This window comes from Pseudophryne corroboree, chromosome 5 (genome assembly GCF_028390025.1).
Source record: "Pseudophryne corroboree isolate aPseCor3 chromosome 5, aPseCor3.hap2, whole genome shotgun sequence".
In the NCBI taxonomy this organism is placed as follows: domain Eukaryota; kingdom Metazoa; phylum Chordata; class Amphibia; order Anura; family Myobatrachidae; genus Pseudophryne; species Pseudophryne corroboree.
Window position 1 is genome coordinate 652,183,998 of NC_086448.1, and position 27,970 is coordinate 652,211,967.

At 43.0% G+C, this 27,970-nt stretch overlaps 1 protein-coding gene across 3 annotated transcripts in view; it reads right to left on the reverse strand.

Moving 5' to 3' along the window:
- The window catches only part of NOL4 (nucleolar protein 4), a 595,206-nt gene that overhangs the window by 136,262 nt on the left and 430,974 nt on the right, over positions 1-27,970 (reverse strand). For 2 of the 3 annotated variants that reach the window (XM_063923672.1, XM_063923674.1), the window contains exons 7-8: positions 2,158-2,337; positions 535-726 (exon numbers count right to left, since the gene is read on the reverse strand). In XM_063923672.1, coding sequence (XP_063779742.1) covers positions 535-726; positions 2,158-2,337 — 372 coding nt within the window. The remainder of the gene's footprint in view (positions 1-534; positions 727-2,157; positions 2,338-27,970) is intronic. The other variant, XM_063923673.1, reaches the window with a different exon arrangement.

Genomic DNA, 27,970 nt, shown 5'->3' on the forward strand with positions numbered 1-27,970 from the left:
TACACATAAAAAGAAAAGCACAAGACAATGATACTGACACAGCAAGTCAATATGCTAAGCTACTCGATTGTCAAAGAATAAAATAGGAAAATAGGTTCAGAGAATCAAATCAGGACCAGGAAACCAACCAGTGAAAATTGTTGTTCAGGCTGAATAACAATACGTAAGTCTTGAAGAACATGATCAGCACTAATACTCCTCACTGCCCTCTCCTGCACTAGAACTCTTCTGTATTGTGTGCCTAAGCCCATCATTTTGCTCAGCATCCATGTGAGGTGTTTGTTTTATCCACCTTTTATTTTTTTTTTATTTTTTTTTTTTTTTTAAGGCCCTGGTAAATGAAAAACACAGGCATATTTTGTGTAAGGAACAAATGGGGAAAAATTCAGGAATGATGAGAGGATTACAAAAGAAAAAAAATGTTTTTAACTGATAGAACCAGGGGGTAAAATAAAGACACTAGGATGAAAACAAAATAGTGCCATGAAATTACATATGGAGTTTTGATGGGTTTGATTTTACGTCAAAACTCACCATCTCAAAACCACTTCTTTTCATCCGCCTGCAGGACTTGAGGTAAGTGCGTATGCGTTTTCTGGCACGCTCTTGGTACTCAGGGAATTGTCGCCTGCATGAGTCAATGATAGCCTGGATCTTTTCTTTGGGCTGCTTAGAGATAGGGACCATTCGGTCCAAGTTTTCATCTACAAACAGCCTGACAAACATCTGTTGGTAAGAGGGAGACAGAGGAGAAGGGGTTGGAGGGCTGCTCTGGTCTCTCATCTTACTACCATAGATTCTTGACTGGAACAGATACTTTGCCATGGAAAGAAGATGGTTTGCAGAGAGAAGCATCATCCTAGACCAAGTATAGTTCCTCATGGAGCAATTTCACAGGACACACCAGCAAGCAGAAGCAAAGTTATTAACATTGCATACAAAAAACCATGAAAATCCCAAGAAATAAACATACTTATAAAACTTTGGTTCAAAGTATTCTGTATTATGATTCTCTACTTGGATAAATCAAAGAATGACCAAAGACAAGAATGATGGATAAAAGCAAACATAGTAGCGCCACAACCCAACACAAAACTTGTGACTGCCTTAACCCTGTAAAGCCTCTCGTAGAAAGTCACATAAACTCAAGTATCAAGTATGATACAAATGGCGTTATAGGGTTAAGCAAGGAGAAACAACATAAAATCTGCGAAAACATATAAGGGATAAGCTTGAAATACACAATTTATTATTTATATATTAAGTTTCTTATATAGCACAGCAAAGTCCATTGTGCTTTACAATTTACACAAGGTCTCACTTCTTCATATATATATATATATATATATATATATGTATATGTATGATCTTTCCTACAATGAAATATGCCAAAGAAGGCTGCTTCAACATTTAGCTGACTAACTCTAAAGTAGTTCAGAGAAATTGCTGTTCAATGGAGAAATCTAAGTAACTTGTATAACACTGAAACGTTTAGCTATCCAGGCAGCCAGTGTCAGTAGCTTGTATCAAGGCTGGCAATAACTTTGCATATGGATGTTGAACAGCAGTTTCTGCAGACTGGTTGCAGAGATGGCGATTCCATCTTCAGGCACAAAGTGCTGGTCGATTATGGAATCATTACATTTTAACAACTTTATGTTGAACTACCAGGATTTTGGCAATATGTGACAGAAAAGATGTTAGAGTGAATAGATACACATGTAAACCAAAAACTATGATTTCAACAAATTGTGATTTGGGACGCAGTTGTGTGAGATGGTAAAACTGGTTCCTTATTCCTTTTTGGTGCAGTTTCTGATCGTGAGCTGAGTTTTGGCAGTTGAAATAGAAAATAATAAACATAAAAGTGAAGAGAATATGGAATCCAATCATGTACTGTAAGCGTCATAGAGCTTCACTCAACTCTTAGTGGCAACCAAGTCTCTAACTTGTTCCGTCAATGCAACAAAAAATTGCTAGAAAACGAAAATGGCAGAACTCCAAGAGACATATCATACCCTATAACCATTCATCACAAAGTATTGTTTAGTTCATGATAGTATTTTATTATGGGCTCACATAACTATACAGAACTTGGTACCATGGACACATTCAGATTATAGGCTATTTTCTGGGAGCGTTATCATAAAAACTTACATTAAAAGCTTTCAGGCGTTCTGCTTCTACTCCGTCTGCTTCAGTTGCCTTTTCAGCGTCTTCATGGTCATCGTGGTCATCTTCATCTTCATCACCCCGGTTCAAAGACAAATCTTCACCACAACCACCTACACTTTCATTTTTACCAGAGTCATAGCTGGAGTAGCTATGTGCTGGAGACTGAAAGGAGAAGAACATACATCAGTATAATTATCATTCTGACCATAAGGAATAAAAGCAACTGTCGTCTGAATGCTGACATGTACAAAGAGAAGAACAGCTTCAAGGTTACAGAGCATTGTAACATTGTTACTGTATTTCATCTTACCAACACAACACTTAGGGCGGGATTCAATTCTTTTCACCCCTTTCTACAGCCGTTCTGTTTCTGCCCTCGGGGGCATGGTATCATTATTTCAGCTTGCTGCCCTTGAAGTAGCGAGGCACCCAACCCTTTACACGGCTAAACCTGATTACTATGGGCGCGATATGCATGATAACGGGGATCATTTTAGGCAGGAGATTGGGCGTGATATATCATTTGAATTCCACCCCTAATGATGGAATATATGATAAGATCAACTATGACTACAATCTCTAGATTTCCAAATGCTAAATGCTTGTTCAGTAGTTGACGTGTTTCATACAGTAGTTAGGGGTCTATTCATGAAGCAGTGAAAAGTGTGGAGAAGTGAGCCAGTGGAGCAGTTGACCATGGCAACCAATCAGCATTGAAGTAACATTTATAATTTGCATACTATACAATTGTACAGAGCAGCTGATTGGTTGCCATTGGCAACTTCTCCACAGACTCGGTTCTCCACTCTTTTCACTGCTTCATGAATAGACACCTAATTTACTGTTTTAGAAGGGTAAAAAATACTGTGCATAACATGCAGGCCAGTGGCAATGAATATGTTGGTTGAGATTTTAACACATTCATCTTTGTTCAGACAAGGTAACACTTTATTTCACCGTACAGATGTATTTTTTTTATGAACAGTTAACTGTATATACTAGAACAAACTATGTAACACAGTAGTGCAAAACATTTTCTAAGGCCACATTCAGCGATCCCGCTCAATGAAGGGGTCACAATAAAACTTTACTTGCTTAAACACATAAAATACATACAATTTACAAGTGGTAAAGACCATTCCGCTTGGCTAAATAGTCCCCATGGAGACAGAAGTGTGTGCAGTGCCACAAAGCAAGATGCCCTAGCGCTTGGAGGAGTAGACATCTCATGTAGTAAAGCCATACTTGCCTTCAGGCAGATTGTGGACACAACACTTACTGTATGAGTGCGGCGTTAATGTGCCTGAGAGGCGTGTCATTAAACTGACTTACAACCAAATGTGAATGAGCCCCTAAGCAATTATAGCATTCTTATTCTTTCAAGTGGCCATGGGAAACATTATTTGAAACTGCTTTTAGCCATAGGGATCATTGTGCCTACATAATAGGGGTAAGGTGCAGTGAGGGAGTTTATAATTAGGGAGAGGCAAGTTCAGCAATATGCCGGGTCGATACCGAGTTATTTGTGCGGTGTGAAAGGGGTATAATGGTGCTAGCAAACAAATGCACATCATGTGATCTCACAGAATAATTGTGCTTCCTGTTACATTAGATTTAGGATTTTGTCTTTTTTTGCTTCAGCTTTTTACTTTAAAGTCCCAGTCTGTCTCTGACTATGGGAATGAAAGTAAATGTATACAATTCTCTAAACTGCAACAGAAGTCAGACTTTTGTTGTTTGCAGGCAAAAAATCTCTCTCTGCAACTCCTTTACTTTCGTTTTAAATAAAAAAAAAACATTGCTAAATTCACTGCCTGAAGATTTTGGCTTATCCCCGTGTGCAATCTTTATTAATGATGATGTGTGGAAATACATAAAAAGGGAATGGGTACGGTATGCCGGCTGCCAGGATCCAAGCGACACTGGGATATTGGCAGCGAGAATGCCGGCAGAGGGGGGAGAGCGCAACAAAGCCCGTTGTGGGCTCGCTGCACTCGCCACGCAGCAAGCTCAGTGACTCGCTGCGCTTGCCTCAGGTTCTATTCCCAGTCTATGGGCTAGAATTCGGGATTCCGCTGTCAGCTTGCTGACCGCCGGGATCCTGAGCGCCAGCATATGAACTATATCCCATAAAAATAAATACTTATCTGGAGTAGAAGCTGTGATGGGTCTGTCTGTCAGAGTAGAACTAGAGCAGTGAGTAGGAAAGCAGTTAGGGCCTGATTCAGAGTTGGACGCTATGCCCATGTTTGCACAGTGGAGAGAGTTAGGGGCCCATTTATCAATGAGTGGTAAAACTCGTTGCATATGATAAATGGTGCTCCAGTCAGTTATGTGTTCAGATCCTGTCATGTGTTTGATAAATGACAATTGGGAGCTGATTGGCTGGAGCACAATTTATCATATGCAATGAGTTTTATCACTTGTTGATAAATAAGCTCCTTATTTTGTACTGCACATGCATCTGTGTCCACTGTACGTGCATCACGAGTGAATCGCAGGGTGAATTAAGACGCAGAGTAACTGGTAGTCGCTGTGCATAACTTACAATTTGATGGCAGATAAGAAACACTTGGCCTATCTAGTCTGCCCCTTTTTTTTATACCATCTTTATTGATACTGTTTTCAAGCGTCGTGGGACTGGGACTATTTGTGTACCCCTGACTCTCTCAAATGGACAGATAAGTTTATTGCATATGTACCAACTGTCGCAGGACAGTCCCCTTTTTTTGGGACTGTCCCATCCGCGGGCCGCAGTGTGCTGCAGTGTCCCGCAGTTGGGGAGGCGGCAAGTTGGGAGACTCCTGTCACTCGCAGTGAACAGACACTGCATATACGTGCAGTGTCTATTCAGTGAAGACTGGGGGTATGCCAATGGCTCACAGAGTGCTGGTCATGCCCCCTTTTGTGACGGTACTCGGGGGCGTAACTCGGGATTGCGACACTGCCGCAATGCAATGCCCCTTTTCATTTAGGTCTTTTCGGGCGCACACGGGAGTCCCGCTTGTGGATCCTCAAATGTTGGGAAGTATATTATTGTTCTATATTTCCTGTACGTGTGCTACCTGCTTTTTGACTGCTGCTATATATTTCATTTATTTCTTTATTTACAGTTTCTTATATAGCGCAGCATATTCCTTTACGCTTTACAATTGAAAACAACAGTGATAAGACAAACTGGGTAATAACAGACTTAGCAGTAGGAAGGTCCTGCTCTCAAGCTTATATGTATTAAATACTGTGTTTTTATGTAAGGAAACTTGTTTCAAACCGTACTGCACGTAATTTCTGCATCACAGTGTATATTGCTTTTTATGCAGCTTGTACAGTACACAATATGTTCTATTGTTTTTTTTTCTTTTATTTCATATACACATTTATGGGCCGTACGGTCGAAGACAATTGGAATAAGATAAGTCATTGGATCATATTTTTTAATTTGTTTATTACATGCATTGAGCACTGTTAGGCGCGCCACTCACTTCCTTTTGGTCATATACATTAGTTACCAACCTGTCCAAATGATGGATCAACACAGCAGTAATGTCAGCGCCGGGCGCCATCTAGTGGCCGTCGGCAGGCAAGACACTTTAATTGCCCCCATAGAGGTGAGGAGCAGCAATAGCCTTTTATAATATAGGATATATAGATATATATATATATATAGAGAGAGATATATATACACACACACATATATTTGGATGGCATTGTTACTATAGGGACCTAGAAAGAGACTGAGATACAGTATGTATGTATTATCTCAATGTGACATCACGGAGAGGAGCAATACCTGAAAAAATAGATGCTGGACACTTGGCATGTGCAGGCTCATCCAGAATGACTATGGGGGTCATTCCGAGTTGATCGCTAGCTGCATTTGTTTGCAGCACAGCGATCAGGCTAAAAAACGTCAGTTCTGCGCATGCGTATGCGGCGCAATGCGCACGCGCAACGTACGGGCACAATGAATGATGCAGTTTTGCACAGGGTCTAGCGATGCATTTCAGTCGCACTGGTTGCCGCAGAGTGATTGACATGAAGTGGGCGTTTCTGGGTGGCAACTGACCGTTTTCAGGAAGTGTTAGGAAAAACCCAGGCGTGCCAGGCAAAACACAGGCGTGGCTGGGCGAATGCTGGGCGGGTGTGTGACATCAAATCCGGAACTAAATAGGCTGAAGTGATCGCAAACGCTGAATAGGTTTTGAGCTACTCTGTAACTACACAAAAAAATTTAGCAGGCGCTCTGCGATACAACCGTTCGCACTTCTGCTAAGCCAAAATACACTCCCAGTGGGCGGCGGCATAGCGTTTGCACGGCTGCTAAAAACTGCTAGCGAGCGATCAACTCGGAATGACCCCCTATATGTATATAAATATAAATTTTTTGGGACCAAAATATACTTTTAGGGACTGTTATGAACTATGGAGATTAAATGTATTTTTTTTGGGAAGACATCCACACGAGGGAATGGTAGTATGTGTATATAGCAAATGTATAAGGCAGCACTCTGAGACTTCCAAAGTTAGGTGAAAAGACCAAAACTTGTTTATTCAATCTTCATCTTTGTAGATTGAATAAGCACGTTTTGGTCTTTTCACCTAACTTTGGAAGTCTCCGAGTGCCGCCTTTGGAACATAGCCTGAATCAGGCACTTAATTATCTCAGAAGATCTGCCTAAAGTCATGCAACTCATTTGTATTATCACACCTAGACTACTGCAATGCCCATTACCTTGGTCTTCCAGCGAAAGTATTGCACCGTTTGCAGAAGATACAAAATGCAGCTGCCAAGCTATTAACGGCCAGCCGTTAATGTACCAGCCCAGGGCCCAAGTTACTTGAAGCAGCTTCTGATTCCTTACTGTCCCATTCGTTTACTGCGATCTGTAGATGAAGACCTATTAACAGTACCTACAATCTCCCTGAATTCATCTGGGGGTCGAGCTTTCAGCATTGTGACCCTGACTCTATGGTACTCTCTTTCCCTCACAGTTCCCCTACTCCAGAAATCTTCAAAAACAGACCGAAGACTTACCTATTTACTCAAGTATTTTACTAATATCTACTGTCAAGTTTGTTTTCTATGTCGTGCTATAAAGGCAAATGCAAAGTCCTGCTAGGAGTAAAGTGCTATATAAATAACATTAATATTATATATTTAGATACACGGCTGAGTCATAAGTCACAATTTTATGATATCCTCCTATATTTGATGTCGGCAGCGCGTAGCCCATGAAGTACATCACGGGCCGTGCGCTGGCTTGGTGGGTATATAAGGTGTGTGATAGGCCGTCTGCACACATATCACTTGTTGCTGTCATGGGTAAAAGAGGCGATTTATCCGAGTTGCAAAAAGGGATTATTATTGGATTTTGAGCCATGGGTGCCAGTATTCCTGAAACAGCGCAGTTTATGAACTGTCCGCGTGCTGCTGTGGTAAAGGTATATTTTAACTGGAAAAATTACACCATTGCAAATAACCAATGTGGAAACTGTGGTGCACATGTGCCATTGATGTGAGAGGTGAACGCCTGCTAAAAATGTGTCTGAAGGCCGACTGACACGCTACAGTGGAGCAGCTCACCGTCAAACGAAGGCGCCTTGACAAAGGAGCTTCGGGCTCCGAAACGTTGGAATCCTGTAGTGATGTTATGCTTTAAAATACACTTTTGAACCACAAAATACACAGGAGTGCCGCTGTCCATTTTGATACAGTGTCTACCTATTTCAACAGGGCAACACCAGAGGTTATAGTGAGTGCCAGGCTAACAAGTATCTCATATATATATATATATATATATATATATATATATATATAATTACATAAGAAGGTAAATAGCATTCAATGAACACTTAAAAATATGCAACTTCCATAATAAAATCACTGTTTATTGCTACGTATTCTGTCAGGGGCGGATCCAGAAGAAAATGAAAGGGGGGGCACCATGATAGGGGAACGGTAATAGTTATATTTACATGCATCTAAGGCACGCGTGCTCCCAGATAAGGAGTGTGGTATCACAGAGGGCGTGGCCTCACAGAATACGCCATCAGGTAATGATTAGTTGTAGGAGTGCATCCTGGTATATTGACAATGTTTCACCCTGATGAAAAGGCTGATTGGGCCTTGAAATGTTGGTCACCTGTTACATTAGGTATGGGAGCCTGGAAGGCACCCCAGCACAATATAATTATTATAGTTTTTAGTTGGTGGTGGCAGGTGCAGCATACCTTGTTTTGGGCACTGCACTGAGACTCAGACTGCAGGACATGAACTGCCCATCTTTGATTCTCCAACAAGCAGCATAAGACATCTGCAGGACAGCCCTGCCACAATCACATGGGCCGCCTTCTCAAAGCTGAGGCTGAGTTTGACTGCACCTAGCATGGTGGTAAAGGAAGTGGAGGAGGAAGCGCTGGGATTATTGTGCAGTGCAGTGAGGGCTGATGAAGCCTTCTGCTCTATCATAAGTAACAGTCTTACTCGATGCTGGCATTTGAACCCCGCGCCTGGGCTGGACTCTGGCTGGCTGACAGTGGGGGGAGGTAGGTTGCGGTGTGAGCAATGGTTACCACACGGACTTGCTGTAAGAGCCGCGGCGGGTCCTAGTGCCTGCTGGCTCTTTTATCAAATCTGACTGACGGAAATAGCAGTAGAGCTGCTGCTGTACTCCTTTTGAAAAAAAAAAAAAAAAAAAGAAGTCAGAAATGTCGGGGGGGGGGGGGGGGGGGGGGGGAATAAATGGGGGGTCCCGAGTGCCCTCCCCCCTTCCCGGATCCGCCTATGTATTCTGTGCAGTGATCTTTCATATAATTGGCATACTTTACTTTTTGATGATATCTGTAAAACTACAGTATTGAAAAGAATAGCAATACAGAACAGTTTGCACGCAAAAATACAGAACAGTTTGCACGCAAACATAAATAAAATGTTTTAATTTTATGGATTGTGGTGATTCTACCAGCCGAATGTTAATAATAACATTCGGCTGGTAGAATCACCACAATCCATAAAATTAAAACATTTTATTTATTTTTGCGTGCAAACTGTTCTCACTAAAAAAAAACTAAAAAGACAACAAAATAGGATATTTTACCTTCAAGCAGCTTTTAACACAATTAATCAGGTTAGAGAAATGTTATACAGCCAGAGGGGGCAGGCTCAAGCTGTGGGGCTTATAATGATATTTGTGCAATCTTGACTCTGTGAATGGGTACTTGAATTTATGGACATGTAAATGAGCTAATGAGATATATTTATATGAGCTGTCTGAAGAGACATATTAGCATGCTGTGAAGTTTTATCGAGGAGAAAGAAGTCTATGCTTACTTCCTATTCAGCAGGTCATTTTATTATTACCTCTTCATTATAGCCGTCGCTTTCTTTATTGTTTTAAACTAACAGATTCCAACTCTGAATTATAGGAAGAGAAAAAAAAAACTAATTTCAGATTGATTGAAATATCTTAAACGATGATACTATGAGATGACCCTCTAAATAAGAGCGCTGATCTCTGCATGCAGGGGCTCAGACTGTCAGACCTGGGAACTGTGAATGCAAATTCCAACTAGTGGCGGAAAGCACACTCCTCATAAAGACAAGTAAAGTACAATAACAACTTAAAGCAGAACTCCAACCTAAAATTGATTGTTTGATTTGGTTAGGTATGCTGAGGTAAAACAGGATGGATTCATTACAAATGATTATCCATAATAAAGCTTTCTGTTTATTTATTTTTCATAAAGATATATTTATAGGTTTTACACTAAGGGGGAAATTCAATTAGATTGGGTTATTTACCAGGTGTGAAAAAGTATTTGGCCCACCGAATAGGAAGCCTGACCATGTCTCGTTGGACAGATGGAGATGGAGATGTTGCCTATTTTTCTTTCATATTAAAAGGAGGCTGATAACACTACTGTTTCTAAGGGATTCAGTATCATATCTTGATGGATGAGGTGACGGAGGTCAGAATACCGACAGCGGCATCCCGACCATCAGAATACCGACAGCCCCCCAGAAAGTACCCTAACCTTCCCCTGCCCCCTACCCTAAACTTCCCTTGTGGACGCCTATCCTAATCCTCCACTTCTAAGTGCCTAACCCTAACCGCCCCTACTCGGTCCATCCCTTTCCCGTCCTTGCATTCTAACACCCTTTCTAATGCCTAAACCTAACCTTCCACCCCCCGTGGAAGGACACGAGCGTGTCCCGCTTAAAGAACATTCGGGATTCCAGGCATTGGTATTTTGACACCAGGATCCCGAGCTCCGTCGGAATTTTGATGCCGGCATTATGCCGTCGTTCGAGATTCTGACATCGGTATTTTGACCACCGGGATTCTGACCGGCGGTATTTTAACTACATCCCTTTCTAAGTGGCCTGTTGTAGGTGATTTACTGCATTACTCAGATGATAACACAACTGAGATTTATACAGTAGGTATGATTTATCTTCAAGTATCTCTCATATTGAATGTCTTATACCTCAGAGTGTATTGATACAGCAATGCCGATGTAAGCAAGCTGCCAAGGGTACAGGGGAAATGACCTCCGCTGGGCCGGTGGTGAGGCAGGAAAACTGTATGGCCCCATTTTAATGTCTTGTAGGATTAGTAGAATTGGGGTTCCAAGACAAATGACACATGCTAGAAATAAGCTATTCGTATAGTTTTACAGACAATCTCTGTAAATGTAAACACCAGATGCGCTCACTGAAACAATGCCCTAGCATAGTTATCTTAAAGCTGTGCAGCGCAATGAACGTCGCTGATCTGCTGTGATGGATCACGTAGATTAGGAAATAGAAATACATTATCAATTTGACTAATAGAAACTTGTTGTGTTCTTTATCTTGCAAATGGTGCAGCCCCATAAGGACATGGGATGCATAATTAAATGCTCAGAAAAAGGAAGTGCATGTAAGAAGATCACAACATTGTGAAATACTAAGTTATCATTGACATACGCCCCTACTGTGTGTCCCTAGGAGGCCACAACGGAGCTTAAATGGTAAAAATGAGAAGGAAAAAAATAATTAGTATTGAAGAGGTCTTCCTCCTAAAAATAATAATAATAAGTACTTAGGGCGGGATATATCATGCATCGTATATTGCACGCAATGCATCCTGCCACTTATCACTACATTGCAGCATTTATTAAGGCCAAATATTTACACAAAGGGCAGCTCTCCCAATAAGAGTCGTTCTTTGCATTGTAAGGACTACTGTGCAAGTGTGAGCTGCAGAGGATACTGGGAAGGATCTCTTTGGATCCCTTTCTGTAACTTATGCATATAGAAGCCCATAGGCTTCCATAGGCAATGCCATCTATATTGCGTAAAAGCTCTGGAAACTTTCGAAAAAATCTTTCCAAAGATCAGCTGTCCCCGCATTTCCTATCACTGCTACTTTTGTAGCAGGGAAACCTGGCACTGACGAGTCTGACTCGGCAGTTATAGTTCACGTGCGTGAACTTGAGTTCACGCATGCACACAAATAACCTGGAGTCCGCTGGAAGGAGTTGAACAGTGGCTGAGGGATCCAAAAGGATCCCTTTTTGCAACCCAGACCTCCTTCCCGTAGGAAGGAGCGGAGGACCGGGAACAAGTGCCCTCTGAATATGGTAAAGGTTCTCGCTGTCAAACTCCGAAAATGTTGAATGGAGGTTGATGAATTTTGGTGGGACAGCAGGCCAGATCGGGACTGAAAGGTAAGCAGGATATATCCATGATACCTTTCCACCACCTTTAAAATGAATGGCTTCGATACTTCATTTCTACAATAGTACTTTTATAGAAATAAAGGGATAATGAATCGACACAGAAATATATTATTTGCCAGTCATAGTACTTTATCCCTTCCTGACCATTTGCTGTATTTAGTAGGTTCTTCTTTTGCTATGACAACAGCCAAGCATAGCCAAAGGTTACCTGTAGAGTTCCCTGCTATATGAAAGTGTTGGGAGCCTAGCAAACAGAGCGAATGCACTGTTACTTATTAGTGAGGTTTTTTTTGTTTTGCTTTTTAAATAGATCCTTAGGGGTATATTTACTAAGGTGGGAGTTTTTTGAACTGGTGATGTTGCCCATAGCAACCAATCAGATTCTATCTATTATCTTCTAGAGGCAACTAAATAAATGTTAAGTAGGATCTGATTGGTTTCTAGGAGCAAAATCACCAGTTGTAAAAAAAACTCCCACCTTAGTAAATTTACCCCTGATAAATAGCCTGCTATTCACTGCCCGAACCATATTAATACATAGGTCCAGGAATTTATCCCGAATTTTATGTGTTAACGTCCCGGTAACTGGGTAATTTACCAGGCGAGATATAAAGAGCTGTAATTGAATAGCCCCGGGCATTAAAGCCACAGTCAACCACCTTTTTTATTCCCCTGGAGACTTAAGAGGGGAAATAACTAGTGATACACAAAATGCATCAGTGATGCCTCCACTTCCCAGTAGATTGACATAATCTATATGACAGCTATAGTTTAATGGTTCTTACTCAGTAACTATCTATTTCAATTCAAATTAAGAGAAGATTGTCATGTAAAAATAAAATATAAGCAAAATTAAAGTGATGTACTTTATAGGTCAACCAAATCACACATATTCAATACTTCTTTGGTCTATTTTGTAGGTACAGTAAACTATGGAAGCTCAATTGTCACTTATCTATACATACAATTAAAACATTGAGGGTTATTCAGGTTGGATCGCTCCTGCAATCCCCTGTGCAGTTTCTCGTTAATTGGGAAACTGCGCAGGACCCGTTCAGCGCGTGTGCAGCACGGGTGGTGCGATCGCATTGCAGTAATGTGCGCCTCTGCCTGATTGACGTGTCACCCCGGTGGAGATGCCCGCTTCAGTTACCTATGTATGAGAAGACCATATTATGAAAGCAATTTTTGGACAAGTTAAACAGACTGATGAAATATTCATTGGGGAGCATATCCCCAAGTCAAATAAAGAGGACACCAAAGGAATTAAATTGCTGATGGCACATAAGCTTCTGCCTAGGCCACATGTAGTGTACATCTATCTGTATGTTCTGAAACGCTTCTGAGATGCACGGCCTCAGAAATGTTTTGAAAATGTATTGTGTGTTCTCAGGCAGTGACTGGGAGCTGAGATAGAGGTGGCTATGGGGACGCACAGAGATATTCAGTCTTACGGGGGAGGCACTAAAGTGGTTGTGAACTCAGACCCATAATTGTTCACACTGGACACCATACTTTGACACTGCAGTTACTGACCCAGAATCAGGCCCTATATATGGTCATCATAAATTACCGTTTTTTTCTGGGCCGGAAATCCTTCACATTCTGAATAAAGTTCCTTTATAATTTTTGGTAAGGGAAAGTTGGCAGCGTGACAAATAATATTACTAATCCCCATTTCACACTGAAATCCTGAGTCCAATCCGGGTTTTTGAACATCGTTTCAAGCCGTGTAACACCCCATTTCACACCAAAACTTGGACCCGTGTTATTCCCAGGTAGACCCCTTTCACACTGGACCCATGTTTGCCGCCTTCTTCTCTGCCTCCTTCTGCAACCGGGTGAGTTAGCAGCCGCCTGTTTCAGCCACTGACAACCATACAGAAACTTTTAATCGTAAAAAAAAACCCATCCACATTATTTTCTATTTGTGTGTTTAGAAGAATAAACAACCAGTTGTTTATAAAAGCAAATTAAGCAGAATTAATTACACCAGCAGAAAGACTAGTAACCACCACTGACAATCCACACCATGACATCATCTTGAAAGTATGTCACTCAGTTTTTAGAAAGAAAACATAATTAAATGACAAGAGTGTATCAATAGGTTTAATCCAGTGTGATAATATACAGTGACAAGGTACAAAGCTTCAAAGTGAGCAGATTTCAATTCATTTTAGGTAACCTGCACGCAACAAAATTAACTGAATAGTGTGTCAAATATGTACGAAAGATAAGAAGGATATAAGAAACATTGAAGGGTTAATTTCATGGCCTAGACCCAGAGACTATACTCCGAGAGTAACAGGAGAAGGTATTTCTGCTGATTTATTACTCTGTTTCTATCTCTGGTTGGAAGAGCTCAGCCATGATCGTCAGAACCCTGATGCTCTTTGACATGGTATCCGGTCTCTAGGTCGACAATGTCTAGGTTGACCACTATTGGTCCACAGTAAGTAGGTCAACATGGTTTCTAGGTTGATATGGACTCTAGGTCGACATGACAAAAGGTCAACATGAGTTTTTCAAAAAATTTTTTTAACTTTTTCATACTTTACGATCCACATGGACTACAATTGGAAACCGTAATCTTGCCCGAAGCATGCCGAGCAAAGCGAGCCATTCGAGGGGATGCTGTGCACTAATTGGGGTTCCCAGTCATTGTACAGAGAAAACAACACCAAAAAAAGTGAAAAAACTCATGTCGACCTTCTGTCATGTCGACCTAGAGTCCCTGTCGACCAATAGTGGTCGACCTAGACACTGTCGACCTAAGTGTGGTTGACCTTGCATATCACACCCCTTTGACATACCTCCCAACATGACCCTCTCCAGGAGGGACAGATGCTCTTCTCCTGGACATCCCTCTTAGTTTATGATTGCCATCACCTGTGCTGAAACACCTTTCTTGTCCAGTAACCTGTTCAACACAGGTACCGGCAATCACAAATTAAGAGAAAAGTCCAGAAGCAGAGCATTTTATCCCTCCAGGAGTGGGTCATGTTGGGAGGTATGCATTTGATGATCATTGGGATTGAGTGATCAGTGACTTGTGTACAGTAATCAGGCATATAATATCTTTAAAACCTGTGTACAGCGATCATCAGTGTCTAGAAGGCATGTAATATCGTTAAAACCGGGCGTATTATACTGGTGTGACTTGTGAATAATGATCAGTGTGTATCAGGTGTGTCATATTGGTGTGATCAGTGTACAGTGACCAGTATGTACCAGGTGTGATATACTTGAAGCCTGTATATAGTGATCAGTGTGTGTTATATTGCTGTTTTATATAATGGTGTAATTTCTGTTCAGTGTGTATCAGATGCATGATGTCAATGTGACCTGTGTACAGTGCACAATGTGTATCAGGCGTGTGATGTCAGAATGACCAATGTGTATTAGATGTGTGATGTCAGAGTTACCTGTGTATAATGTTCAGTGTGTATCAGGTGTGTGATGTCAGAGTGACCTGTACTGCATATAGTAATCAGTGTGTATTAGGTGTGTAATGTCAGAGTGACCTGTATATAGTGATCAATATGTATCAGGTGTGTGATGTCAGAGTGACCTGTGTATTGTGATCAGTCTGAATCAGGTGCGTGATGTCAAAGTGACCAGTGTATAATGATCAGTGTGTATCAGGTGTGTGGTGTCTGAGTGACCTGTGTATAGTGATTAGTGTGTTTCAGGTGTGTGGTGTCTGAGTCACCTGTGTACAGTGATTAGTGTGTTTCAGGTGTGTGGTGTCTTAGTGACCTGAATATAATAATCAGTGTATATCAGGTGTGTGGTGTCTGAGTGACCTGTGTATAATAATCAGTGTATATCAGGTGTGTGATGCCAGTGTGACCTGTGTATAGTGATCAGTGTGTTTCAGGTGTGTGATATCAGAGTGACCAGTGTATAATGATCAGTGTATATCAGGTGCGTGATGTCAGAGTGACCAGTGTATAATGATCAGTGTGTATCAGGTGTGTGGTGTCTGAGTGACCTGTGTATAGTGATTAGCGTGTTTCAGGTGTGTGGTGTCTTAGTGACCTGTGTATAATAATCAGTGTATATCAGGTGTGTGATGCCAGTGTGACCTGTGTATAGTGATCAGTGTGTTTCAGGTGTGTGGTGTCTGAGTGACCTGTGTATAGTGATCAGTGTGTTTCAGGTGTGTGGTGTCAGAGTGACCTGTGTATAGTGATTACTGTGTTTCAGGTGTGTGGTGTCTGAGTGACCTGTGTATAGTGATTAGTGTGTTTCAGGTGTGTGGTGTCTGAGTCACCTGTGTACAGTGATTAGTGTATTTCAGGTGTGTGGTGTCTTAGTGACCTGAATATAATAATCAGTGTATATCAGGTGTGTGGTGTCTGAGTGACCTGTGTATAATAATCAGTGTATATCAGGTGTGTGATGCCAGTGTGACCTGTGTATAGTGATCAGTGTGTTTCAGGTGCGTGATATCAGAGTGACCAGTGTATAATGATCAGTGTATATCAGGTGCGTGATGTCAGAGTGACCAGTGTATAATGATCAGTGTGTATCAGGTGTGTGGTGTCTGAGTGACCTGTGTATAGTGATTAGCGTGTTTCAGGTGTGTGGTGTCTTAGTGACCTGTGTATAATAATCAGTGTATATCAGGTGTGTGATGCCAGTGTGACCTGTGTATAGTGATCAGTGTGTTTCAGGTGTGTGGTGTCTGAGTGACCTGTGTATAGTGATCAGTGTGTTTCAGGTGTGTGGTGTCAGAGTGACCTGTGTATAGTGATTACTGTGTTTCAGGTGTGTGGTGTCTGAGTGACCTGTGTATAATAATCAGTGTATATCAGGTGTGTGATGCCAGTGTGACCTGTGTATAGTGATCAGTGTGTTTCAGGTGCGTGATGTCAGAGTGACCAGTGTATAATGATCAGTGTGTATCAGGTGTGTGGTGTCTGAGTGACCTGTGTACAGTGATTAGTGTGTTTCAAGTGTGTGGTGTCTTAGTGACCTGTGTATAATAATCAGTGTATATCAGGTGTGTGATGCCAGTGTGACCTGTGTATAGTGGTCAGTGTGTTTCAGATGTGTGATGTCAGCATACCTCCCAACATGACCCTCTCCAGGGGGGACACAATACTCTGCTCCTGGACTTCCCTCTTACTGTATGATTGCCATCACCTGGGCTGAAACACCTTTCTTATCCATTAACCTGTTCAAAACAGGTGTCTGCAATCATAAATTATGAGAAAAGTCCAGAAGCAGAGCATTGTGTCCCTCCTGGAGAGGGTCATGTTGGGAGGTATGGGTCAGTGTGACCTGTGTATAGTGATCAGTGTGTTTCAAGTGTGTGATGTCAGAGTGACCTGTGTATAATGATCAGTGTGTATCAGGTAGTGATATCAGTGTAACCAGTGTAGAATGTAATCTCTCACGAGCAGGGCCCTCTTCCCTCATGTGCTTATACTTTTCTTACTTTAATAATCCTCAACTGCCCAAATCCCGCAGTTTTTTGGCCACCTTGAAACTTATCTCTGTCGCCTACTGGTGTAGTTATGCTTAGTTACCCTGTACTTGTCCTATATTGTCTTCAACTGAAAGTGACTGTTTTCCTGTTTTGATAATGTGCATATGTACTCTGTAATTGGGCGCTGCGGAACCCTTGTGGCGCCATATAAATAAAGGATGATAATAATAATAATCATCAGTGTGCATTAGGTGTGTGGTGTCTGAGTGACCTGTGTACAGTGGTTCATTGTGTATCAGGAGTCAGGAGTGTGGTGTCTGGGTGACATGTGTATAGTGATTAGTGTGTTTCAGGTGTGTGATGTCAGAGTGACCAGTGTATAATGATCAGTGTGTATCAGGAGTGTGATGCCAGTGTGACCTGTGTATAGTGATTTGTGTGTTTCAGATGTGTGATGTCAGTGTGACCTGTGTATAGTGATCAGTGTGTTTCAGGTGTGTGATGTCAGAGTGACCTGTGTATAATATCATACCTCCCAACATGAACTTCCCTCTTAATTTATGATTGCCATCACCTATGATGAAACACCTTATTTATCCATTAACCAGTTCAAAACAGGTGCCGGCAATCACAAATTAGGAGGGAAGTACAGGAGAACATTGTGTCCCTCCTGGAGACGGTCATGTGGGAGGTATGTAATATTCAATATGTATCCGGTGTGTTATGTCAGAGTGGGCTGTGTATAACGATCAGCGTGATGAGTGGGGAGTAGTGATATGGACAACAGAAGAAAATCGGTCCCAAATCAGTATTTCATATTAATCTGGCTCTCCTGAGTGTGCTGATAATTTGAGAATATACCAGCAAAATATATTTACCCTCTGATTTTACCTTACAAGGAGATAAACTTTGGGAAATGGAAGACATCTGTTAATAAATCTGTGGAAATCTGTGGCTATAAGATTTTAATATTAAAAAAAATATATATATATACTAGAGATGAGCGGGTTCGGTTCCTCGGAATCCGAACCCGCCCGAACTTCAGCTTTTTTTACACGGATCCGAGCGACTCGGATCTTCCCGCCTTGCTCGGTTAACCCGAGCGCGCCCGAACGTCATCATGACGCTGTCGGATTCTCGCGAGGCTCGGATTCTATCGCGAGACTCGGATTCTATATAAGGAGCCGCGCGTCGCCGCCATTTTCACACGTGCATTGAGATTGATAGGGAGAGGACGTGGCTGGCGTCCTCTCCATTTAGATTAGAAGAGAGAGAGTGAGATTGAGACAGAGACACTTGATTTACTGGAGCTTAGGAGTACTAGAGAGTGCAGAGTTTACTAGTGACTGACCACTGACCAGTGACCACCAGTGCAGTTTTATTTAATATAATCCGTTCTCTGCCTGAAAAAAACGATACACAGTGACTCAGTCACATACCATATCTGTGCTCAGCCCAGTGTGCTGCATCATCTATGTATAATATCTGACTGTGCTCACACAGCTTAATTGTGGGGGAGACTGGGGAGCAGTTATAGGTTATAGCAGGAGCCAGGAGTACATATTATTAAAATTAAACAGTGCACACTTTTGCTGCAGGAGTGCCACTGCCAGTGTGACTGACCAGTGACCTGACCACACTGACCACCAGTATAGTATACTATATTGTGATTGCCTGAAAAAGTTAAACACTCGTCGTGTGACTTGTGTGGTGTTTTTTTATTCTATAAAAAACTCATTCTGCTGACAGACAGTGTCCAGCAGGTCCGTCATTATATAATATATACCTGTCCGGCTGCAGTAGTGATATATATATATTTTTTATATCATTATTTATCATCCAGTCGCAGCAGACACAGTACGGTAGTTCACGGCTGTAGCTACCTCTGTGTCGGCACTCGGCAGTCCATCCATAATTGTATACCACCTACCCGTGGTTTTTTTTTTCTTTCTTCTTTATACATACTACATCTCATTATCATCCAGTCTATATTAGCAGCAGACACAGTACAGTACGGTAGTCCACGGCTGTAGCTACCTCTGTGTCGGCACTCGGCAGTCCATCCATAATTGTATACCACCTACCCGTGTTTTTTTTCTTTCTTCTTTATACATACTACATCTCATTATTATCCAGTCTATATTAGCAGCAGACACAGTACAGTACGGTAGTCCACGGCTGTAGCTACCTCTGTGTCGGCACTCGGCAGTCCATCCATAATTGTATACCACCTACCCGTGGTTTTTTTTTCCTTTCTTCTTTATACATACTACATCTCATTATCATCCAGTCTATATTAACAGCAGACACAGTACAGTACGGTAGTCCACGGCTGTAGCTACCTCTGTGTCGGCACTCGGCAGTCCATCCATAATTGTATACCACCTACCCGTGGTTTTTTTTTTCTTCTTTATACATACTACATCTCATTATCATCCAGTCTATATTAGCAGCAGACACAGTACAGTACGGTAGTCCACGGCTGTAGCTACCTCTGTGTCGGCACTCGGCAGTCCATCCATAATTGTATACCACCTACCCGTGTTTTTTTTTTCTTTCTTCTTTATACATACTACATCTCATTATCAACCAGTCTATATTAGCAGCAGACACAGTACAGTACGGTAGTCCACGGCTGTAGCTACCTCTGTGTCGGCACTCGGCAGTCCGTCCATAATTGTATACCACCTACCCGTGTTTTTTTTCTCTTCTTTATACATACTACATCTCATTATCATCCAGTCTATATTAGCAGCAGACACAGTACAGTACGGTAGTCCACGGCTGTAGCTACCTCTGTGTCGGCACTCGGCAGTCCGTCCATAATTGTATACCACCTACCCGTGGTTTTTTTTTCTTTCTTCTTTATACATACATACTACATCTCATTATCAACCAGTCTATATTAGCAGCAGACACAGTACAGTACGGTAGTCCACGGCTGTAGCTACCTCTGTGTCGGCACTCGGCAGTCCGTCCATAATTGTATACCACCTACCCGTGGTTTTTTTTTCTTTCTTCTTTATACATACATACTACATCTCATTATCAACCAGTCTATATTAGCAGCAGACACAGTACAGTACGGTAGTCCACGGCTGTAGCTACCTCTGTGTCGGCACTCGGCAGTCCGTCCATAATTGTATACCACCTACCCGTGGTTTTTTCTTTCTTTCTTCTTTATACATACATACTACATCTCATTATCAACCAGTCTATATTAGCAGCAGACACAGTACAGTACGGTAGTCCACGGCTGTAGCTACCTCTGTGTCGGCACTCGGCAGTCCATCCATAATTGTATACCACCTACCCGTGGTTTTTTTTTCTTTCTTCTTTATACATACTACATCTCATTATCATCCAGTCTATATTAGCAGCAGACACAGTACAGTACGGTAGTCCACGGCTGTAGCTACCTCTGTGTCGGCACTCGGCAGTCCGTCCATAATTGTATACCACCTACCCGTGGTTTTTTTTTCTTTCTTCTTTATACATACATACTACATCTCATTATCAACCAGTCTATATTAGCAGCAGACACAGTACAGTACGGTAGTCCACGGCTGTAGCTACCTCTGTGTCGGCACTCGGCAGTCCATCCATAATTGTATACCACCTACCCGTGGTTTTTTTTTTCTTCTTTATACATACTACATCTCATTATCATCCAGTCTATATTAGCAGCAGACACAGTACAGTACGGTAGTCCACGGCTGTAGCTACCTCTGTGTCGGCACTCGGCAGTCCGTCCATAATTGTATACCACCTACCCGTGGTTTTTTTTTCTTTCTTCTTTATACATACATACTACATCTCTTTATCAACCAGTCTATATTAGCAGCAGACACAGTACAGTACGGTAGTCCACGGCTGTAGCTACCTCTGTGTTGGCACTCGGCAGTCCATCCATAATTGTATACTAGTATCCATCCATCTCCATTGTTTACCTGAGGTGCCTTTTAGTTGTGCCTATTAAAATATGGAGAACAAAAATGTTGAGGTTCCAAAATTAGGGAAAGATCAAGATCCACTTCCACCTCGTGCTGAAGCTGCTGCCACTAGTCATGGCCGAGACGATGAAATGACAGCAACGTCGTCTGCCAAGGCCGATGCCCAATGTCATAGTACAGAGCATGTCAAATCCAAAACACCAAATATCAGTAAAAAAAGGACTCCAAAACCTAAAATAAAATTGTCGGAGGAGAAGCGTAAACTTGCCAATATGCCATTTACCACACGGAGTGGCAAGGAACGGCTGAGGCCCTGGCCTATGTTCATGGCTAGTGGTTCAGCTTCACATGAGGATGGAAGCACTCAGCCTCTCGCTAGAAAAATGAAAAGACTCAAGCTGGAAAAAGCACAGCAAAGAACTGTGCGTTCTTCGAAATCCCAAATCCACAAGGAGAGTCCAATTGTGTCGGTTGCGATGCCTGACCTTCCCAACACTGGACGTGAAGAGCATGCGCCTTCCACCATTTGCACGCCCCCTGCAAGTGCTGGAAGGAGCACCCGCAGTCCAGTTCCTGATAGTCAGATTGAAGATGTCAGTGTTGAAGTACACCAGGATGAGGAGGATATGGGTGTTGCTGGCGCTGGGGAGGAAATTGACCAGGAGGATTCTGATGGTGAGGTGGTTTGTTTAAGTCAGGCACCCGGGGAGACACCTGTTGTCCGTGGGAGGAATATGGCCGTTGATATGCCTGGTGAAAATACCAAAAAAATCAGCTCTTCGGTGTGGAAGTATTTCACCAGAAATGCGGACAACATTTGTCAAGCCGTGTGTTCCCTTTGTCAAGCTGTAATAAGTAGGGGTAAGGACGTTAACCACCTCGGAACATCCTCCCTTATACGTCACCTGCAGCGCATTCATAATAAGTCAGTGACAAGTTCAAAAACTTTGGCCGACAGCGGAAGCAGTCCACTGACCAGTAAATCCCTTCCTCTTGTAACCAAGCTCACGCAAACCACCCCACCAACTCCCTCAGTGTCAATTTCCTCCTTCCCCAGGAATGCCAATAGTCCTGCAGGCCATGTCACTGGCAATTCTGATGATTCCTCTCCTGCCTGGGATTCCTCCGATGCATCCTTGCGTGTAACGCCTACTGCTGCTGGCGCTGCTGTTGTTGCTGCTGGGAGTCGATGGTCATCCCAGAGGGGAAGTCGTAAGCCCACTTGTACTACTTCCAGTAAGCAATTGACTGTTCAACAGTCCTTTGCGAGGAAGATGAAATATCACAGCAGTCATCCTGCTGCAAAGCGGATAACTGAGGCCTTGACAACTATGTTGGTGTTAGACGTGCGTCCGGTATCCGCCGTTAGTTCACAGGGAACTAGACAATTTATTGAGGCAGTGTGCCCCCATTACCAAATACCATCTAGGTTCCACTTCTCTAGGCAGGCGATACCGAGAATGTACACGGACGTCAGAAAAAGACTCACCAGTGTCCTAAAAAATGCAGTTGTACCCAATGTCCACTTAACCACGGACATGTGGACAAGTGGAGCAGGGCAGGGTCAGGACTATATGACTGTGACAGCCCACTGGGTAGATGTATGGACTCCCGCCGCAAGAACAGCAGCGGCGGCACCAGTAGCAGCATCTCGCAAACGCCAACTCTTTCCTAGGCAGGCTACGCTTTGTATCACCGCTTTCCAGAATACGCACACAGCTGAAAACCTCTTACGGCAACTGAGGAAGATCATCGCGGAATGGCTTACCCCAATTGGACTCTCCTGTGGATTTGTGGCATCGGACAACGCCAGCAATATTGTGTGTGCATTAAATATGGGCAAATTCCAGCACGTCCCATGTTTTGCACATACCTTGAATTTGGTGGTGCAGAATTTTTTAAAAAACGACAGGGGCGTGCAAGAGATGCTGTCGGTGGCCAGAAGAATTGCGGGACACTTTCGGCGTACAGGCACCACGTACAGAAGACTGGAGCACCACCAAAAACTACTGAACCTGCCCTGCCATCATCTGAAGCAAGAAGTGGTAACGAGGTGGAATTCAACCCTCTATATGCTTCAGAGGTTGGAGGAGCAGCAAAAGGCCATTCAAGCCTATACAATTGAGCACGATATAGGAGGTGGAATGCACCTGTCTCAAGCGCAGTGGAGAATGATTTCAACGTTGTGCAAGGTTCTGATGCCCTTTGAACTTGCCACACGTGAAGTCAGTTCAGACACTGCCAGCCTGAGTCAGGTCATTCCCCTCATCAGGCTTTTGCAGAAGAAGCTGGAGACATTGAAGGAGGAGCTAGCACGGAGCGATTCCGCTAGGCATGTGGGACTTGTGGATGGAGCCCTTAATTCGCTTAACAAGGATTCACGGGTGGTCAATCTGTTGAAATCAGCGCACTACATTTTGGCCACCATGCTCGATCCTAGATTTAAAGCCTACCTTGGATCTCTCTTTCCGGCAGACACAAGTCTGCTGGGGTTGAAAGACCTGCTGGTGAGAAAATTGTCAAGTCAAGCGGAACGCGACCTGTCAACATCTCCTCCTTCACATTCTCCCGCAACTGGGGGTGCGAGGAAAAGGCTCAGAATTCCGAGCCCACCCGCTGGCGGTGATGGTGATGCAGGGCAGTCTGGAGCGACTGCTGATGCTGACATCTGGTCCGGACTGAAGGACCTGACAACGATTACGGACATGTCGTCTACTGTCACTGCATATGATTCTCTCAACATTGAAAGAATGGTGGAGGATTATATGAGTGACCGCATCCAAGTAGGCACGTCACACAGTCCGTACTTATACTGGCAGGAAAAAGAGGCAATTTGGAGGCCCTTGCACAAACTGGCTTTATTCTACCTAAGTTGCCCTCCCACAAGTGTGTACTCCGAAAGAGTGTTTAGTGCCGCCGCTCACCTTGTCAGCAATCGGCGTACGAGGTTACATCCAGAAAATGTGGAGAAGATGATGTTCATTAAAATTAATTATAATCAATTCCTCCGCGGAGACATTGACCAGCAGCAATTGCCTCCACAAAGTACACAGGGAGCTGAGATGGTGGATTCCAGTGGGGACGAATTGATAATCTGTGAGGAGGGGGATGTACACGATGATATATCGGAGGATGATGATGAGGTGGACATCTTGCCTCTGTAGAGCCAGTTTGTGCAAGGAGAGATTAATTGCTTCTTTTTTGGGGGGGGTCCAAACCAACCCGTCATATCAGTCACAGTCGTGTGGCAGACCCTGTCACTGAAATGATGGGTTGGTTAAAGTGTGCATGTCCTGTTTTGTTTATACAACATAAGGGTGGGTGGGAGGGCCCAAGGACAATTCCATCTTGCACCTCTTTTTTCTTTTATTTGCAGTGCCACTCCTAGATGGGCCCGGTGTTTGTGTCGGCCACTAGGGTCGCTTATCTTACTCACACAGCGACCTCGGTGCAAATTTTAGGACTAAAAATAATATTGTGAGGTGTGAGGTATTCAGAATAGACTGAAAATGAGTGGAAATTATGGTTTTTGAGGTTAATAATACTTTGGGATCAAAATGACCCCCAAATTCTATGATTTAAGCTGTTTTTTAGGGTTTTTTGAAAAAAACACCCGAATCCAAAACACACCCGAATCCGACAAAAAAAATTCGGTGAGGTTTCGCCAAAACGCGGTCGAACCAAATCACACAAAACCCGAAAAATTTCCGGCGCTCATCTCTAATATATACACACACACACACACACACACACACACACACACACACACACACACACACACACACACACACACACACTTATTTGCCCATTCTTATGTCTGCACATGAAAATACTGTATTGTACAGATGCAGCAATTACCAACTTGACAATAATAAGAAGTGTGTGCAATAAGTTTCTGGATGTGCAGTGCATAGGTAGAGTAGATCAATCTGTCTGGTTGTGAACTGTAATCACTGACAAAGTTCTTGTGAAATGTCAAGACACAGATCTGTATATAAGCAGCACTGCACACAGAAGAAGTCAGCATATTCACTTCATTCACAAACTTGTTATGAAGCTCAACAGAGGCCACTGGAGTGCCATGATCTTTTACGACTACAAGAGAGTACTTGTGACCGACTGTGAGCTGCTTTTGGGGAGGAAGCACTATCCCGAACCACTGTGTTTTAGTTGTTTGCAGAATTTTCGTGCAGGAGACAGTCCCTGGAAGATGAGGAGCGCTGCAGCCAACCTTTAACTGCCATCACCAAGGACAACTTTGATGCCATGCGGGTCATAGTTGAGTTGGACCCAGGGTGACTGTGGACCAGTTAGAGAAGGAGATAGGTAACTCATCGGGATCCAGCCACTCCTTGGTCTGAGCAAGGTTTCTGCACACTGGGTGCCCCATCAGCTGAGTCTAGAGCAGAAGAAGGCTGGGGTGACTTTATATCACAACATGTTGGCCAGGTTTGATGAATGCTGGATTTATAGTTTTGATCCCAAAACCAAACAACATTCAGCCCAGTGGACCCCAGTTAGAGGTGCGCTTCCATAGAAGTTCTGACGTGAGCACAGCGTAGTCAAGCAGATGGTGACTGTTTTTGTGGCCAGGACTGGTTCTATACTGTAGCTACTGAATTACTCTTTCAGCAATGCACCATCACTGGAGAATGGTACACCAACTAATGCCTGCAACAAGTGCTAGAAGTAATTTCCAGGTACCTCCCTAGAACTTACACCCTTCTCCATCACGACAATGCACAAGTTCAGGAAAGTGGTGGATTTTCTGGCCGATGAACGCATCCAGGAGCTTGGTCATTCACTGTACAGTCCAGACCTGGACCCTGCGACTTCTTTGTGTTCCCACAAATCAACCGTAAAATGCATGGGATTCTTTTTGAGTCATTGGAAGCTGCAGTGGAGACCTTCATCCAGATGTAGAAGACATGCCTGCTTCGGACTGGTCCAGCTGCTTCAGCAAGTGGTTTGAGAATGTGCAACTTTGCATAGACTCCTTAGGCGAATACTTTGAAAAAATGTAATGTTCACTTTGTTTGCAAATACTTTTTTGGAAACGTATGCACGCCCCTCCATTACACAAGATTGTTATCATCTTTAATCTGAAGAAAATGTTGTTTCTGCAGATACTGAGAGTCTATGCTGACATATAGGGGCCAATTCAGACCTGATCGCTACGCCGCATTTTTTCACAGCCTGCGATCAGATGTGAACTGCCCATGTGTATGCACTGCAATGCGCAGGCACAACGGTCAGCAGCAACGGAGATTGCCGGTCAGCGACGGCGATCGTAAGGAGATTGACAGGAAGAGGGTGTTTGTGGGTGGCAATTGACCGTTTCAAAGGAGTATCCGGGAAAACGCAGGAGGGACCAGGCATTTGGAGGGAGGGTTTCTGACGTCGGCTCCGGCCCCGATCATCACAGCGGCTGAGTAAGTCCTGGGCTGAGCAGAAACTGCACAAACTTATGTTTGTGCAGTTCTGCTACAAATGCGATCGCACACCTGCACACACACACCATACCCTCCCCCTGTAGGCTGCAACTACCTGATCGCAAGGGATGCAAAAAAACGCACCCTAGCGATCAGGTCTGAATTACCCCCAATGTTAGGACGGGTCATTATCACAGTTCCTTTGTCTCTTTAACCATCTGTATCATCCACAAACACTGCTATAGAATAGTGTAATAATACAAAGCCCTGTGTAGTCTTTACAATGTCGGCATATCTGTGGAGTGCAGTCTCCTTTCTTCCATTACGTGTGACAAAATATAGCAATTTACAAATAAGCACAGCCAGTGAATCTTAATGACCCCCCTTTAGTTTATTGCTTTGTTGCCAGAAGAATTGTGTAGTTTTCCTAAACTGAATATTTTTCTAAAGTAGCTTTTTTTTAAGAACAACACCTGGCTTTCTGTATGTTTTACTCACAATAGCTAACGTAAATATGCTTATTATGTTGAAGGACCCTGATGAGCATAAAGTAGGATGGGAAAAACAGTACAATCAAATTAGAATGCATCATAGTATTCTGCGATGAGTTTGAGAAAGCACCCTGAATATACAGATCATCAGTATTATATAATTACACAGCAGCAGTATAGTAATATGGCCTGTTAGCTGTAAGACATTTGTTAAGTAACATAAGAAAAGAAAATAAGATTTTACTCACCGGTAAATCTTTTTCTCGTAGTCCGTAGTGGATGCTGGGGACTCCGTAAGGACCATGGGGAATAGACGGGCTCCGCAGGAGACTGGGCACTCTAAAGAAAGATTTAGTACTACCTGGTGTGCACTGGCTTCTCCCTCTATGCCCCTCCTCCAGACCTCAGTTAAGGAAACTGTGCCCGGAAGAGCTGACATTACAAGGAAAGGATTTTGGAATCCAGGGTAAGACTCATACCAGCCACACCAATCACACCGTATAACTTGTGATAACCTTACCCAGTTAACAGTATGAACAAACAACATAGCATCAACCAAAGGATGCCAATATAACATAACCCTTTATTAAGCAATAACTATATACACGTATTGCAGAAAGTCCGCACTGGGGACGGGCGCCCAGCATCCACTACGGACTACGAGAAAAAGATTTACCGGTGAGTAAAATCTTATTTTCTCTACTGTCCTAGTGGATGCTGGGGACTCCGTAAGGACCATGGGGATTATACCAAAGCCTC